Source organism: Spinacia oleracea, chromosome 2, assembly GCF_020520425.1.
Source record: "Spinacia oleracea cultivar Varoflay chromosome 2, BTI_SOV_V1, whole genome shotgun sequence".
Lineage (NCBI taxonomy): Eukaryota > Viridiplantae > Streptophyta > Magnoliopsida > Caryophyllales > Amaranthaceae > Spinacia > Spinacia oleracea.
In genome coordinates, this window is record NC_079488.1 from 46,575,404 (window position 1) to 46,592,832 (window position 17,429).

Consider the following 17,429-nt stretch of genomic DNA (forward strand, 5'->3'; position numbering starts at 1 on the left):
AATCTTTACAAGGATTTTTGTTTTTTCATAAGAAATTAATTCATTGATGAAATATGACATCCGCAAAGAGGTTTGAATCGGTTGGTGTGCTGATTTTTTTTTTAAGGAGGTCTTCTTATCTAGACTGCTTTATCCTAAACCCGTAAACGATTCACCTCTGAGGGTAAGGAAATGAAATTACTTAGTGCACTAAGCTATTTCATAACCTTAGCGCTCTGCGAGACGTCCAGTAGTCTCTGACTTGGTCTTCGGATCCAAGAAATACTTAAGAATTAAATCAAATAAAATCTTTCTTTCAACAAAGCTACGATCATAATATATCAAATTTTATGTATGCCCTCTTTTGTAACGATGTAATTTCCAGTACTTCTTTGACAAGGAGGTCTATAAATTTGTTGTAGTCGCAACGAAGATGATTTCTGTCTAATTCACCTGATTGTACTCCAACAATTGACTTCTTTCAATCCAGTAAAAATCTTTAATTTGTTTTCTAATTTGTTTCAAACTTAATGTCACACAAACTTGGAAAGTAACTTGGAAATTATTAGGGGTGAGTCATTTCCTGAAGTTGGTGGGACCCACCCGGCCGATCTTTGACCAAGTGATGACACTCTTGTGGTAGCAAGGAGCCAGGGTGGTAGTAGTTCTTCCTCATATATACAATTGAGATTTGAGGACAACATTATGTTTGTTGTTGCCTCAACTTTATTGTAACGTGAAACAATACGCATTACTACTAGTTCAACATTCACAAAAATAAGTTTAAATAATACTAATAATTGATTGAAGAATACTACTTATAATAAGAATAATCATTATTTTATAAAGTTTCCTCAAAAGAAAATGATGCATTTCCCATTATTTGGGAAGGTCTCTCCTTGTTTCTTTTTTATACGTGAGTAGTATCTGTTATCTGAGGTGATCTAATTACCGATCTTAAACAATTTAATTAGGGGATTAGCAGAAAATTTAATCAATATAGTATAAAATTTTATGAATAACTATATTCAAATATTAGGGGTCGTGAGCTCCTAAAATCCACAAACAAATGTTTTGTCTGGGGTAAAGAAGATCTGTCATTAATATTACCTCCTACATTTTTCTTAGTTACATCTCTTTTCACACTTGTAATTAATGCATGATTTCGGTCAAATTTATCATTAATTTGTCAACAAGTAAAGTTATGTTGTGAAAGTATCATTAAAGGCGGATTTATCAATACCCCGCATGATCATATTTTTTCTTAAGTACGTTATGAGAGTAAGTCAAAGTAAAGTATATTCGTGGATAATCCATAGTGAAAACGTTGTAACTAGAAGAAATATAAGAAGTAGTTGTTTTAATACACAATCGTACATGGCTATTGTTATGAGCAGAAAATGGGGGAGGGGGGGGGGATCTTAGTTATACCTTGTAAAATATACTCCGTAACTAGATATTTTTATAACAAAAAAATATAGCCAGATGTAACATGCATGAGCTAATATCTTTTCCTTTTGATGCCTTTTGCTGGTTATACAAAATTTCAAAATAAAAGAAAGATCCAAGTGCTAGATAAGGGGGTATATTAGCCTAAAGGGACATATACATTTCTCTTAATTCTCTTTGGAGGTCAAAACAGGAGTAACAACTATTGGGCTTGTTATGAGTTGCCAAAATATATACCCCGTATAAAAACAAATAAAATAAACCACTGGACAAATGTCTTTGGAAAAATTATTATCTCCAATTTATTGAGGTGGGTTATGATAGATTTTATGTATCTTTTGAAGTCCATTTCAATTTGTCATCACTTTTCAATAAACAAAAGTGTAATATTCCGAATGTAGCCAATGTAAGCAATCAAAGAACAAATTATGTGTTGATTATGTACGTGGAAGGTTTCTTCATTTTCATCTTTAAGAGGCATTTGTGAAAAATATTAAAATAAACTATTGATTATGTGGAAGGTTTCTTCATTTTCATCTTTAAGAGGCATTTGTGAAAAATATTAAAATAAACTAATACACAAAGTTTTAAAATTATGAAATATTTTTTTCTTTAAATTATCAATTTTTGTCAAAATTTTAAGTCGGTAGCATTATGTTAATCCCACCGTTTGTTGTTAATCTTTACGTATGGTATCATGCACGCGATTTAACGAGTAATTCATGTGATTTGAGTTTTTTTTATTTATTTAAACAATGTAAATTACGTGTTTTTATAATGTTTTCACTTTTATTTAAAATCTGACATTGAGAAAGTACGAGAGATTTAATGCCCCAATGAAAAAGTGCGAGAGCTTAAATGTCTCAATGAATAATTGATTAAAATAATCACTTGGCACAATTTTTGACAGATCATTAGGGGCATTTATGTTAAACGAAGTAATATAAAAGAAAATATTCCAAACGTAGAAATTAAAATTGATCACCTGAAACGAAATACGTAAAGAATAAAAAGGGACAGAGAGAGTAAGAAGTTGCAACTAGCCAGAGGGAGCATTAAAGTCAGAGTACTACCTTTGTTTTTATTTAATCTAAACAAATTTACTATTCAAGTGTCACCTCTTTCAACAAGTCGATCAGTTCAAGTCCAACTTAGCACGACACAGACTCACGTGCCTAACCAGTTGAAAAGGACTAGAGCTCACCAATCTAAGACACGATGTAGGTATTGTAATCTTCAAGTTCATTTCAAAATATACAACAAATGTGATTGTAATTATTGTACTAGATCACACCCGCTTCAGGTGCAGCCAAACCATAAATTAGACACAGTAAATTAATATGAATAACAGATTTGTGTCTAATTGTAAAAGACACGGTGCATGAATTGTAATCTTACTACGCATTTCAAAACACACAACATGATTTACATAACCTCATTCTAACATTTGGAAAATTTTACAGGAGAAACATTTGTAAGAAATGTTCAAAGTAAACCTTCATTTTTGTTATACAACTTTGGCCCTTTTGGATGTTTTAGTATTTGATTGAATAAAATACTTGGTAGCAAATTTCTATTGTATCTCCATATAAAAAAGTGGCCAATCAACTCTACTAGAATAGTCACATCAAATTTCTCTTGCTTCTTTTTCTTCTCATTTCGTTGTTAACAATTATATGGACTTTATGTCATTGTTACTTGTTATTTGTTACTTGTTAGTATGCTCAATTAAGCTTATTTAATCACAAATTACAAATAAACCTTTGATCTTTAACCGCGCATGTATTGAAAATTAGTCAGGAAAATGTAAATAGATTTGGTCAATTACTTGAAAGTTTCATAGTAGAAGACCACAATCAAATTTTGTTACTATAACAATAGGAGCAACAAAAATGTTGTATAAATTAACCCGAAAATAACAGAATCCATACCACCAAAACGCGGTTGAACCCAATTGCATTATTATTACATGGAGAGATGTGAGTATATTTAACACAACAAAAAAAAGGCGGTCAAAAGAAGGAAGAAGAAGAAGAAGAAGGTGGTTTCTTTGATGGAAATTTTATGTAACAACAACAGTAGCTTCCTGCCACAAAGAAGAAGAAGAAGAAGAAGAAGAAGAAAAAGGGAAAAACAAACAACAATTCCTATCCACAACACTCTTGTTAACAAATTGGGAAGAAGAAGAGCTTAGCTTTCTCTCAGCACCTTAATGCAAAGTGCAGGGGAAAATTTTGAGCTTGTTTTAAAGGCAGGGAGACACTTTTATGTCATAAAAATTTATATGTTCTCCGTAAATTTGCACAAACTTCTGCACTACTTTTCGGGGCCTTTTCCACTTCCGGCCTCGCCCTTCATTATCATTTCAAATTAGCAAACGGTCTTCGTCATTAACTACACACCTCCTTATGGAGGGAGGGGATCTAGATTCTCTTGTTCTCTTCGCTCTGTCATCAAACGGTGTAATTTTGTTGGATGGTATCGATGTCAAGACCCTTTAGCTTCACCACGGACTCAACGTGTCCTTTGAGTGTGTGCAACTCACGAAGCCTACATTCATTATAATTATAAGTGTTAGAAACATGTCATTTATATGCATTATTCCCAAGTGTGAAAAACAATCCATCAATACCTTGCAACTTCAGCACGTCTCTTGGCTTGCTCAGCTATCTCCGAGAGTTCCCTGTAACTGTTCTTGTCTTGGAAGAGGGGAGCAGAAGACTCGGGTGCTTGAAGCCCGTGTAGTGTTCTCTGAGCAAGGGCCCATTGTGCTTCTCTCTCTTCTTTTCCGTAATCCTTCTTGCTGGTGAATGCAGTCTGTTTTCACCATCATTATCACAGGTAAGTCACTCTATTCGACTACATTAGTGTTACCAAAAACTTGTTGCTTTCTTTGTCACAGGTAAGTCACTCATTCAACTACATTGGAGTTTCAATAGTTGTATTTCAAAAAACTAAGAGCTCGTCTAGTATCACTGTCAGTTTTCAAGTTTGTTTTTTTCGTTTTGAAAGTCATATGATTTAGAGTGAATCATGAACTAAAAAGTAGCTAATCTTATAGTAATTAGGTTCATTTTGAAAACTTACAACAAAAAACGATATCAAACAGTACTGATTATTATTTTAAGAGTAGACAGGAATAAATAAATAAATAAATAAATAGGAGATCACGCACCTTGCTCTCGAACAAGTTGAGCCATGCCTTTCCACTCAAGATGTAACGGATGGCAAACTTAAGTACGTCGAGTGGGAAGTAGAAAACTAAGTTGTAGAGCCAAACTACTCCAGCCCATCCCCATCCACATCCTTTGATCTCGGCAAAGGCCCAGTTAGGGTATACAGCAATAATGGTTGCCACCTGAACAAAAGAAAAAAGTATCATAAACCATACCATATTTAGACTATTTCTGGTTTCAGTATTTAATGTTTTACACAGGGGAGAGAAAGACTAATAAGAAATAACACAATTCTTACCAGTTGCGCAATTAAGAAAGCTGTCATCAACAGCATACCAGGACGCTCAACGAAAGACCAGCTACGAGACCTGGTCACGAAAATGAGGGCTTGACTTACTATACTCACTTGGAGATATAGAGCAGCCATCATTTCCTCACGGTTGCCTCTAATGGCACGTACTCCAAACTTTTCCTGCATGGTTGAGAAGAGAACATTCCAGTGAATATTACATATTAAAAAAAAATGTATGGAATGCTTCCCTTTTTTTTATTTTGTCAAAATGATGATCTTGTTTTAAAAGAAGAAATATAAATGGTTACTTACAGGGAAGAAGTCGGTGTCAAACATTGCCCAGAAGAAAATGACAGTCATCAAGGCTTGGTAACTTCCAAGAACAATTCCAGTAGCGAAGATTTCCTTAAGCTTCCAGCTGTCAGGAACCGGAGATGGCTTGACTCTATCCTTTGAGATAGTCATGATTGTTCCTTAAATAACAAAGGTTTTGTCAATTTTAGGGTGTTCTTTTATACAACTTGAATGAAGAAGTTCAATAAAAAAGATCAACTTAATTATAGGATCCTTACCATCGTTCAAGATGGCAATAATCAGAACCATAAAGGGTGAAAAGTCGAATTTCCAGATCAAAGCAATAAGCATAAAGCCAAGCTACAGAATTAAATACAAAAGAAGTCGGTTAATCAGCACATAGTTGAATCAGAAAAAATAATCTAGTCCAGAATAATTGTGCAACATTTACATACCACAATACGGATTGTGATGGAGACTGCATAGATCTGCATTATAAAGGAAAATAACATAAACAGCAGGTAAGACAATAATGCCCAGAAAACAACGAAGAGAAGAGAAAAAGAAAGAAAAGAAAATGGTAAAAGAAACCCACAGTATAGTTTTTCATCCTCTGGAAAATAGCCCTACTGGTTAGCACAGCACTGATAATAACACTGAGACCAGGTTCAGTAAGAACAATGTCAGAAGCACTTCTTGCAGCATCAGTTGCATCATCAACTGCAATACCGATATCTGCCTTCTTCAATGCAGGGGCGTCATTGACACCATCTCCGGTCATACCAACAATGTGCTTCTTCTCTTGCAACTTCTTAACAATTTCATATTTATGCTCTGCACAAAAAATATGGCAGTAAGGATAAGGTTTAGAAGATGAAAAGGGTACACTACTCTAAGTCTGTAATCCCCTTTTTCAGCATTTGATATGAGGAAATTTCTCACCTGGGAAAACTCCAGCAAAACCATCGGCTTTCTCAATCAACTCATCAATAGGAAGGCTGGCTATGGATGAATCTTTGTTATTCCCAAGCAAAGCAGAAGATGGGTACATGTTTGTTCCCATACCAAGTCTTCTACCAGTTTCCTTACCGATGGCAAGTTGATCACCTGTAATGTGGAACAAAAAGAAAGTTCAGCAATATCCAAAAGATGACCACATTTCTTGAGTAAAGCTAAAAAGAGATGACCACAATTCTAGAATTGTTATATGATGATTTCCTTACCAGTGATCATCTTAACATTCACACCAAGGTTGAGAGCCTTGCGGATGGTTTCAGCACTGTCGTGCCTTGGAGGATCAAAAAGTGGCAACAAACCAACAAATTGCCATGGTCCACCCGGAGATTCCTTGGTCTTTTCGGGAACTTCCTGTCTTGCAACACCCAATGAACGGAGACCACGTTCAGCAAACTTCTCAATTACAGAATGGACCTTCTTTCTGACATCCTCCTTGCAATTGCACAAGTCAAGAATCTGTGTAACGAAAAGTGAAGAAAAAAAAATGTCAGCTCGGTAGCAAAAAAAATAGGTCAAAAGGGCACATTTTCAAATTTCGAAGAACGAAAAAATTACCTGCTCAGGTGCACCTTTACTAACTCTATGCCAGTTTCCACTGCCATCGATGTAAGTCAATGCAGTCCTTTTGTCAACGGGATTGAATGGGAGAAAGTGTACCTCCCGAATTCCAGCTCTAGCCTCCTTGGGGTCAGCAAGCATACCAACCATACAAGTATCAATAGCATCTTGGTTCTCAACACGTGAGGCCCTTGCGGCAAGAAGAAGGACATTCTCCTTATCAACACCCTTGCAAAATATCTCAATCAAGTTCTTGTCAACACTCAACTTGTTGAGAGTCAAGGTACCAGTCTTGTCACTGCAGAGCACATCCATACCAGCCATTTCCTCAATGGCAGTCATTCTCTTTGTAATAGCTCCTTGTTGAGACAACCTGTGGGACCCAATTGCCATGGTTACAGACAACACTGTAGGCATGGCAATTGGGATACCTCCGATCAAGAGAACCAACAGATTGTTGATTCCGTGCCTGTATCTACGGTGTTGAATTGGGTACATCACGACGATCTCAACAGCCATACCAACCGCAATGGAGATAATACAGAAGTTACCAATGGAGGTAAGAACCTTCTGGAAATGACCAACTTGGTTTGTGCTGTCGACAAGGTGAGCTGCCTTTCCGAAGAAAGTGTGGACACCAGTGGCAATCACAACAGCCTCAATCTCACCTTGTTTACATGTTGAACCAGAGAAAACTTCATCCCCTGGATGCTTGGTTACGGGGAGTGATTCTCCTGTTAGGGCAGATTGATCAATCTTTAAAGCATCACCTTCAAGAAGACGTGCATCAGCAGGGACAATGTCACCCAATTTAATGCTGATGATGTCTCCTGGTACCAACAATGCAGCGTCTGACTCACTCCATCGACCATCTCTAAGAAGCTACTCTCCCACCCAAAGAGAAAATAAGATAAAATTAGATACATGCATCATCAAGTAAAGCAAGAAGTAAAGATGTGAAAATGAGTATATGACTTTTCCTTCTCCAAAACCTTAGTTGTGAAATAGTTTTAAACGAAAGAAAGGCCTGTGTCTTTGACTTTTACATGAAACAAAAGCTCAATTAAACTGATCCTCACAATTCACAAATCTTACCTTACACTTAGGAGCAAGATTAGCCATGAGGGCAGCGGCAGCATTTCCTGCATTGTTCTCTTCAATGAAAGAGATAGTAGAATTGATGACCAATAAACAAATGATACCAACGAAATCTTGCCAATCTGGCGGCTTCCCATCCCCATTAGCAAGTGCTATGGCCATAATAGCAGCAGCTTCCATAACCCATGACAAGGGATTCCACATAAACCCAAGAAACTTGAGGAATTTGCTTTCCTGTTGAATGCGTGACAGGAGAACAATGTAAAAAATATGTATTGAGCAACCAAAAAAATTTGACTACTCTTTTGCAGCTAAAAGCCACAGAAATCTAACCTTCTTCTCTTCTAATTTGTTGGGTCCAAAGATTTCGATCCTGTCTGCTCCTTCTTGGGATGTCAAACCTTCCCTTGAACATTTCAGCTGCTCAAAAACTTCCTCGATAGGAATGTTTTCCTGTAACAAATAAATTTCAACTTAAATCTTTAGTATCTTCGACAACAAGTAAAGACGCTAAAAAGCTTTACTTAAGCATATGGATGCTTTGGACCAAAATCCAAAGTCCCATTAGCATAGGCGCATAGCTATGCTTGTTGGTAACCGTTTACTTCAATAGCTTCAACAATGTGACTAGAGTATGGACAAACACTAAGAATTGATCGGTTTGTAAGACACCTAAACCCTTATTCATTCATCTTACATGAGCTAAATATTCGGCTGGCCACACTATACACTCACAAGATGTTGCACGCACATTTTTTAGGAGGAAATTTAGGGGGAAAAGATAGTAATAGTCAATCAAATACTCAAATGAAATTCATTCTTTAACTTTTGAAATGCACTAAACCCGCCTAATTATGATCAAACAGTACAAGTCACTAGTTATACTCCGTACTAGATATCTAACATTGTATCAAGCCCTTGTCTTTTTTTTCACAACTAATACCTCTCATGGTCCTGTTCAAGTAAGGTCGGACTTTTCAATATCCGATGCAAAATCAATGGAGAATCTCATTTCTTTTGTTAATCAAATATACTGATCAAATTTGTTAATTTGTTTTCTACCCCAAAGAATTTCCATAATACAATCAAGGAGAGAAAAAACCACATTTGATTGAAATTAAATAAAAAATCTTTCCTTGAAATTATTTTGATCTTATTGGATTCCTATAATAAAATAAAATAAAAAAGAGAGTTTTTGCAAGGGGAATCAAAAATAAATAAACACAAGTATTAATCTTCTTTTAAAAAAAATCAACACAAGTATTAAGTTTAGTTAAGGGAATAGAATTTTTATTTTTTTTTGAAAACCACTTTTTTATTAAATTAAACCACTTTTTTACTAAATTAAACCACTTTTTTATTGTTTATTATTATTATTATTATTATTATTATTATAAAATACGAAGTATAAATAACAATAAAACTGAGTCAACTCGGGTAGGAAACGGTGACCAAAAAAAGCCGTTGGTACGGAGAAGCAATAACAAACAGCCTGGAGTAACGTGAGTGACAGACAAAAAGTTTGAGGAGAGAGAATTCAGGCATAAAACAAGTGGTCTTGTGGGCTGGCTACTACACTTATCCACTCACGCGCCTTTTCCCGTGACATCCACGCGCATCAAATTTTGCATTGTTTGACATTCAGATTCCCAATGCAGAAAATTAAAAATAAAATAAAACTTGAAAAATTAAAAATCAATTTTATTTCATTTCCCAAGGTAGAAATTTATGAAAAGTGGACCCACGCAACTAAATTACTGAACCCTCGGTTATTCAGTTGGGGTTTATGTCAGTTCTGCTGATTCAGTGGCGTAAAACGGGTTACAAATTCTACCCGTTTCCCACTTTTTAAGGTTTGTTTTGGAGTACCACGGAAGGTACTTTGTTACCCATTTTAGGTACCATGGGAGTACTTATTTATGTTGGTGCCAAAATATCATTTACCAAAACAAACTTCCACCATTTAAATTACTCGTACTCCGTATAAGCTAATGTTTCATCTCATCCCGATTAACAAGATGGAAATTCGATTAACCTAAACTTGTTATTAAATGGTATAGTTTAAGCCATGATCGATATGAGTCTGAACTCGATATATTACCCTTCATCTGACATTAATAGTCATATAATATAAGTGTACAAAGAGGATGTCACCTCAACAAACGTGATCAAACAAGCTTTTTAAAGAAGCCAAAATTGACCGGAGTGGCTCTTTATCACTCCAATGGACAAGATTTTTTATGCACTAAAAAATCTATTACTAAAAAACACAAAAATAGATCAAAACGAAACAAACTTTAGCACCATCCTTTAAACGTCACACCCCAACTTGTTAGGAACTGGACTAATAAAAGTAGTTAATTAATTAAACCAACCAACTGGACATTTTTGTTATTGCCACTATCTGATTAAAACGTATGGCGCGTTCTATTTATCTGATTTATAACTAAATTGAGTGAAAATAAGATTGAACAGAACATAGCCGTAATGGAAAATTCTCCGCTAATTAATCTCCCTAACTCCAACAAAAGCATCTCATAATTAGGAAGGATTGAAAAATACTTAAAACAAGTTTCTAGAATTTAATTAGGATATTGATTGGTCAAATTGATAGAATCTACGTACGGTAATTAATACGGAAGATCAAGTTTCAAATCCAAGACCATGTTTGGCAACCCCGTGACAAAGGAAACACTTAAACTAAATGTCAGTAATTAATTTATTTATTTAATTCATTAAAGAATAGCACCCCTTTTTTGACTCCCCCAATATATGCCCGTTTGATCTCCGTGATTTTCCCTTCTAAAGTGGATCAATTAAAAACAAACTTCTAATTCAACCAAACATGAATTTTATTTACCACGGTGACATGATATGTGATCTGACAGTTTACCCTATAATCTTTAACTAAAATTTATATAACTAAAAAATCAAAAACTTAAAAAAGTATTTCACGTGAAATTTATTTAAGTGGACAATGAATTAGAAAAACATCACTTTTATCTCCATTTGTTTCATGGAAAAGTTCACACACAAATTGCCAAAAGGTATCACAAAATTGAGTGGCATGCCCACTTTTCTTTTTTTATCTTCCCATGTTCATTTCCATCGCATATATTATATAAAAAAAAAAAAAAAAATACCATTTTCTAATTATTCTCTTATTAATTATTTTTATTAATATAAATCACTTTATAAAACAAAAGTTACTTAAGTATTCAAGTCAAATTATTTATGAGAATAAGAATATTAGACCAATTATTAAAGTAATTACTCCACCAAATAACAAGGTCGGGGCTTAGTGGCGGGTTCAAATCTCACTCCTCCATTTACTCACTCCCTACCTCAATTATATACAAAAGTACAATAATTGCCGAAGTTAATTGTCACCTTATTTGACGCGGAATACAAATAATTGCGTAATCAAAGTATAATAAAAACTCTGTAGTGTTTTGTAAAATCATGTTATATTCTTAATTACGATTACTAACACGGATCACGGACGACGAAGTCGGTAAGGCCACTAATTACCATTAGTCAAAGGCTAGACTTAATTTCAAAGTTTCACACCTTCAACTTCAACTCCTAGTACATCATGCATCATAAGTGTTCTTCTATTGGTCAATAAAGTAACAAATCAATTGTAGGCAATCAAATTTTAGAGATAACAAATTGAGGAAAATCAAATCTACCTTAACAAACAAGATCTCATATCCCAATAAATATGCAACTTAATTACCATAAAATCAATTAAGATCTTGACACATAAACAAAAAATAAAAAATAAAATAAAAATTAACATGTGTGAACTCAAAATTTATAATTTCAACAATTTTTCTGTCTACTAATACAAATTCTTATAAAAGATCGTTTTAGAATTAATACAATTACTGAACTTATTTGAACGTTAGCTAAGTGTTTATCGTTCGGTCTAAGAGCTATATACATACAAACATAGAAATATACTAAAAAGAGAAGGGGACCGACGATAGCAGGTAAAAGAGGAAGAATCTTTTGATAGACCGGCGATGTTACTCTTTTTGCAGAAAATTGGTCAGAAATTATTTATAAATTAATAATTAATATTAATATATCCTTTTCCAAATAAAATTCCTCAAAAAATACTTTCAATCAGTTGTTTTTTGACTTATTTCTGCAAAATTCTTGCCTAATCAGTGGAAGTATTTTGACTTTAATTTTATTTTAAAAAATATTTTTTTTTCTACCTTGACAACGACCAATGGGAATTTAGTAAAACTGATTCGAATAATTATTTTAATACCTAAGATATAATAATAAAAGGGGAGAAAAAGATGGGTGTGAAAAATTGGATCTCTTATTTTCTCAGTACTCCGTATCAGTTAAATCAAACCCAGTTCGAAGTAGATTACTTCAAACTGGGCACGAAATTACCCTGATTTATGGGTTATGATTTTATTGTACTCTTTAATCTCCCGTCACGATGCTATACTAACCTCCATAAGATAGCATCGGGGTGAATAGAGTCACAAAAACGAAACAAAAATCAAATCAAACAAAACAAAACAGAATAAAAAGAAGGAATTGATTGATTGAAATGATTGACGGAAAAGGATGGAATTACCAGATCAACAGCCTCATTCTTGATATCTTCGAGATTAAAGGCCTTCGCCATAGCTGTTGTTGGCTGCTGCTGCTAAAAAGGGGAGAGAAAATGGGGGGAGGGAAGATAAAAAATTAAAGAGAGAGAAACTCTGAGGAAAAAAATGAGAGAAAAGCTCTGTTTTTATAGATGAAAAAGATTATAGTGGGTTAGCCATTCAATGAAGTTCCCCTTTTTTCTTTTTTATTTTTGTGAAATAGAAATTTTGTTAAATTGTGATGACAAAATTAAAAAAAAAAAAGGAGGAGAGAGAAAATGGGGAGAGTGAGTGATGTGAGGCTTTTCTATGTATCTTGCTGCCCATTTTATACTTTAATGTTTATGTTACATACTCCCTCCGAATTTATTTAAGAGATACACTTAGTCGGACACGGATATGTAGAAAAAGAATTGAATGAAATAATGTAATAAAATAAATGAAGTTGGATAGATATTTTAATAAGTAAAATAAGTAGGGACCATGTCATTTTAAGGGTTGGGGTGTGGATCGGGTATAGATAAATTATTTAATTAGATAGTGGGGTTGATAAGTTACTAAAAATGGCAAGTGTATCTCTTAAATAAATACGGCCAGAAAAGACAAGTGTATCTCTTAAATAAATACAGAGGGAGTATGTCCTCAATTTTAAGTTTTTAACTATTGGGTTAAGATTTTATTGGCAATTTTTTTTCTTTTACTAATGTACGCAATTTGTACGTAATAAATTTGTATGAACATTGTTAAAAACTTTTACTAAATATTATCACATACTACAAATAAATCCAAACACATAAAAATAATGTTCAAATTTTTATCTTCTTTAAATTTTTTAATTCACGTAGGCAACGATATTCAGATAGGGTTGATGAGTACCAAGCGAGACAAGTAGGAATGGGGCGGCGCGGGCGGGAATGCGGTGGGTCCAAACACAAAATCCACACCCACACCATCACCCATTGTGGGGATGAGAAACCTCCCTCCATCTCCACCTACTTGGGGCAGATGTGTGTCTGGTCTCCCATAAAACCCGCTCCACTGACATCTTTGGTTAAGATTGAGGTATGTGTATAACATGTATAATGGGACGAAACTCTCCTCCCTTATAATTTGTACTCCCACCGTTTCTTTTTGTTGGTTACGTATTATATTTAGGGTGTTTCACAGTGTTTGTTACGTGGGAGAATCTTTTCTTTTATAAACTTATTATAAAGTCATTTTTTATGCCAACTTTTAATTTTAATTGGTCCAATTTTTTCAACTCATTAAATATCTTTACAATTTCCCAAATATATTAAGTTAGCAATCTGTGTGCTTTTCCATTATTGGTTCATTTTGATAAATAAAACAATCTTATTGTTTGTTGTAATGATTAGTGGATTGAGGTTTTTACTAATATAAACGATGGAATCTAAAACATTTAAAATAAATGATGGAATCTAAAGCATTTAAAATAAATGATGGAATCTAAAACATTTAAAAAAAAAAATTCTTTATTATACGTTAATAAACGTACAAAAGTTCAAACATAACAAATAAAAAGAAACCGAGTATTATCTTGCTTTTTTTAACCTTACAAAATAGGGGAAATTTACATTTTTTTTTATTCTTTGACAATTTTTTTTTTATTATTGTTTTTTATTAATTTTATGGGTGGCGGAGTGAAATAATTAAGTGAGATTGGTTACCGGTAACCGGTTACATGTGGGTTGACAAGTGTGGGTGCGTGGAATTGAATTTCTTCTCTTTTCTCTTGGGGTTCTCACCTTGCCTTCCCACGCCGTCTTCCATATTCCAATTGGGTAAATTTTATTAGGGAATAAATATTTGTTTATGGAATATTTTGATTTGAATTTTATTAGGGAGATGGGGTGGGAAATGTGGGATGATTATTGTTGGACTCCTATTAATTAGGGTTTTCAACGTTTTGATTAACAATATTTATGAGACTTTGACACACGAAAATATCTCTGATTCTTTTGGATTTTTGGATATTTAGTAATTTTATATTCAGTAAAAAGATATTTAGTTACATTTTCGGATTTGGAAAAAAACAAATTGATTATGTCAAAAATATCCGAGTGATTTAGAAATGAAGAGACAAAAAAAATGTACGAGTATCTATACGTAGTCTATACCTAGTATTTAAAAAGCATAATCATAGCTTATTAGATGTCATGTGGCATCTTCTTCTTTCATCAATCAATTTAGTTTTTCCAATTTTCCTTTTGTTGTTATTTTTACAACTCTAAAGTCTCTTCCACTTTAGTATTGTCATTCAATATCAATTCATTATTTAGTACATTTATTCATCAACATTTTCACCTAATCTCCATCTTTAACACTCGATATGAATTTACCATTAAATTTATTTATATAATATTTCAACCTTCAAATTCTACATCTATGTATTTCCACTAAAATAACAAACCCTTGATAAAATTAGAACTTTAAAAAACGGTTAAATAATCCTTATATGTATAACTGCCCGTTCTTTGAACGGGCTCAAGAGCTAGTTTAATGTAATAGGGGGATCTTAACCCTATTTCAATTTTTTTTTTCTTATATATCTATTACTCTATACTAACACAGACATAAAAAACGACACGTGTCACTTCCTGGTGTAAAATTTTCCCGCCAAAAATAGTTTCCTAAAAAAATGTATCTGTTCTTTTTTTTTATTATTCTTTACCATTTTTATAAAATTATATATGTTTGGAAAAATATTAGTTTATAAATTATGGCAATAACAGATTCGATGTGATGTCGTAAAAAGGACTTGTCCACCTTAGACCAATTTAACGCGACATGTGGCACCTTCTGATGTGGCACAAAGTGCTTACTTACCCTCAACTAATCAAAGAATGACACGTGGTAGTAACACTGCTCAGGTGTCAAGTCTTTCTATCTAAACCAAGCAAAACCATGAGAGGCCCAAATAGGAAAAAGCCCAACAAGAGGCACATCCTAAGCCCTCCATCTAAATCATGTTAAGGACACATGTCCTCATCTCCCAGTGGGATCAACCAGGTAAACTAGGGTTTTTTGGGAACAAATCCCACGACTCCGGCCTTATAAATAGCCCAAATCCCAAGGGAACAGACAATCAATTCATTCTCACCTACCTTAAATTATTATGCTCTACCTTCTCTATACGGCACTTTCTCTCTCTATTAATACTTACTTAGGCATCGGAGGGAATATTCTTATGGGAATATTCTTGTTTTGCAGGTTGTAAGAAAATCATGCCAGCACATACCCGATACCTCTGTGGAAATGGTGACACGTCAGCATCATCAAAAGTTCCAACTACATTTAGCGTCGTCTGTGGAGAGGTACAGTATCATGGAAGACTTGCAATCTGACTTGACGAACGTAGGGATGACATAAGAGAGAGGCGTCAGCACGAAAGGAGCCCATCCCGAAATCATCTCCACATAGAAGAAGCCAACCGAATCGCTAATGCCAGGAACACTCCACACCGCGTCCTTGAAATTGAAGTAGTCAGTGAGGAGGATCTTGATGCTGGACTACCTCCCCCTGGTGGACAACTCAGTCCCAGTGTTAAAGATCGACATGGTGTTGGATGAGAATTTGGATCTCCTAGTTTCAGTGGGGACGCTACGAGAGATCCTGGCCAGGTTTCAGCAGAAAATAAACCAAACTTTCCAACATCAAATGAGCACCACCATGCAGGAGGAGAATCGGAGAAACATGCTAATATACAACACCAACACTGATAGAGCAGCTCCGGGAGGGCAAGTTGGCCTCGGCTTCAATCAGATAAGTAGGATGCCGCTTAGATCAAATATATGGAGGGAAGGGAAAAGTTCTCAGCAGTTTGTTAATAGGCGTGTTAGTCCCATTGCAGAGCGGCAAGCTTTAGAGCATAATGATCAACATGAACAAGCGGCATGGTCGGCTTCCCGAATAGTTTCGTCACTTATCCAACGTCCTCTGGCAAGACAACAAGAGCACTATGAGGCCGAGTCTGAACTATCAGACACGGGATCCACCCCAATCATGGAAGACCATCCTTTCTATCCCTCCGTCCGAGGACAGACTCAAATGACCTTTCCCAGCGTTGGCTTACGCCATGAAATAGCCTCGAGTCGTCGAGAGCCCACCTATCACATTCAGCAGGGGTTGAACAACTTGACACTGAGGCACATGAATACCTCTTTCTGTGAAGCCATAATGAATACCCCAAAGGAGCCTAAAGTGAAGACTTCCACCATAGAAGCCTATGATGGCACCACTGACCCCGACATACGCCTAGAAGCGTACCCCCACCATATGTATGTACAAGGAACCACCAAAGCCACCTGGTGCAAGTACTTTCCTGCCACACTCAAAGGTGTAGCATCCAAGTGGTTCGAAAGGCTACCTGAAGGATCCATTGCCTCCTTTGCCGAGTTAGAAGCCCTATTCTCCACAAGGTTCGTGGATTACAAAGAGGAAAGGAAGACGAGTATGCACGTAGGCCGAATTCAACAAGGGAAGGACAAGTATTTAAGAAGCTATGTAAAGCGCTTCAATTTGGAGGCAGGTCAGATCCCTGACTTTCCAGATGGAGTATCTTTTGACAATTTCATCAGAGGGTTGAAAAAGGGATCCTTGAAGTTTGACTTGGTAAAGAAAAGTGTGTGCACCATGGCTGAAGTATTGGATGAAGCTGAAGAATTCATACATGCAACTGAGATATGTAATGTTTCCAAAGATGGAAAAGGAGGAGAAGCTGCTGAGTCCTTTGGGAGGAAAGATAGAACTGGTCGAAAAACCACTAGAACTAATGGCACCTAGGCTATATTAAAATATCAAGACCCCGCTTGTGCAGGGAAAAAGAGGGGACGCCCCTAAGAAAAAGAGTTATTTGAGTATAATACAAACCTTCACATGATCCTCGTCGATGTGGGGACCAGGTTTGACTTGGAACGTCCGTATCCA

General features: G+C 35.1%; 1 protein-coding gene across 1 annotated transcript; it reads right to left on the reverse strand.

Moving 5' to 3' along the window:
- Nucleotides 1–3,308: 3,308 nt before the first annotated feature.
- On the reverse strand, nt 3,309–12,786 carry LOC110785013 (plasma membrane ATPase 4). Its single transcript, XM_021989453.2, has 14 exons — nt 12,467–12,786; nt 8,197–8,316; nt 7,861–8,097; nt 6,763–7,647; nt 6,414–6,663; nt 6,133–6,297; nt 5,786–6,024; nt 5,646–5,678; nt 5,469–5,550; nt 5,209–5,369; nt 4,903–5,076; nt 4,604–4,786; nt 4,061–4,245; nt 3,309–3,978 (listed from the first exon to the last, which is right to left on the reverse strand). The coding sequence occupies exons 1-14, from the start codon at nt 12,515–12,517 to the stop codon at nt 3,882–3,884; spliced, it is 2,862 nt and encodes a 953-aa protein (XP_021845145.1). The 5' UTR covers nt 12,518–12,786; the 3' UTR covers nt 3,309–3,881.
- Between the last annotated feature and the right edge of the window lie 4,643 nt (nt 12,787–17,429).

Coding starts and splice junctions, on each gene's coding strand:
- LOC110785013 (XM_021989453.2), bottom strand. CDS start 12,517: ATGGCGAAGGCCTTTAATCTCGAAGATATCAAGAATGAGGCTGTTGAT. Junction 5,551..5,645: donor CCATCACAATCCGTATTGTG/GTATGTAAATGT, acceptor TTAATTCTGTAG/CTTGGCTTTATGCTTATTGC. Junction 5,370..5,468: donor TATTGCCATCTTGAACGATG/GTAAGGATCCTA, acceptor TTGTTATTTAAG/GAACAATCATGACTATCTCA.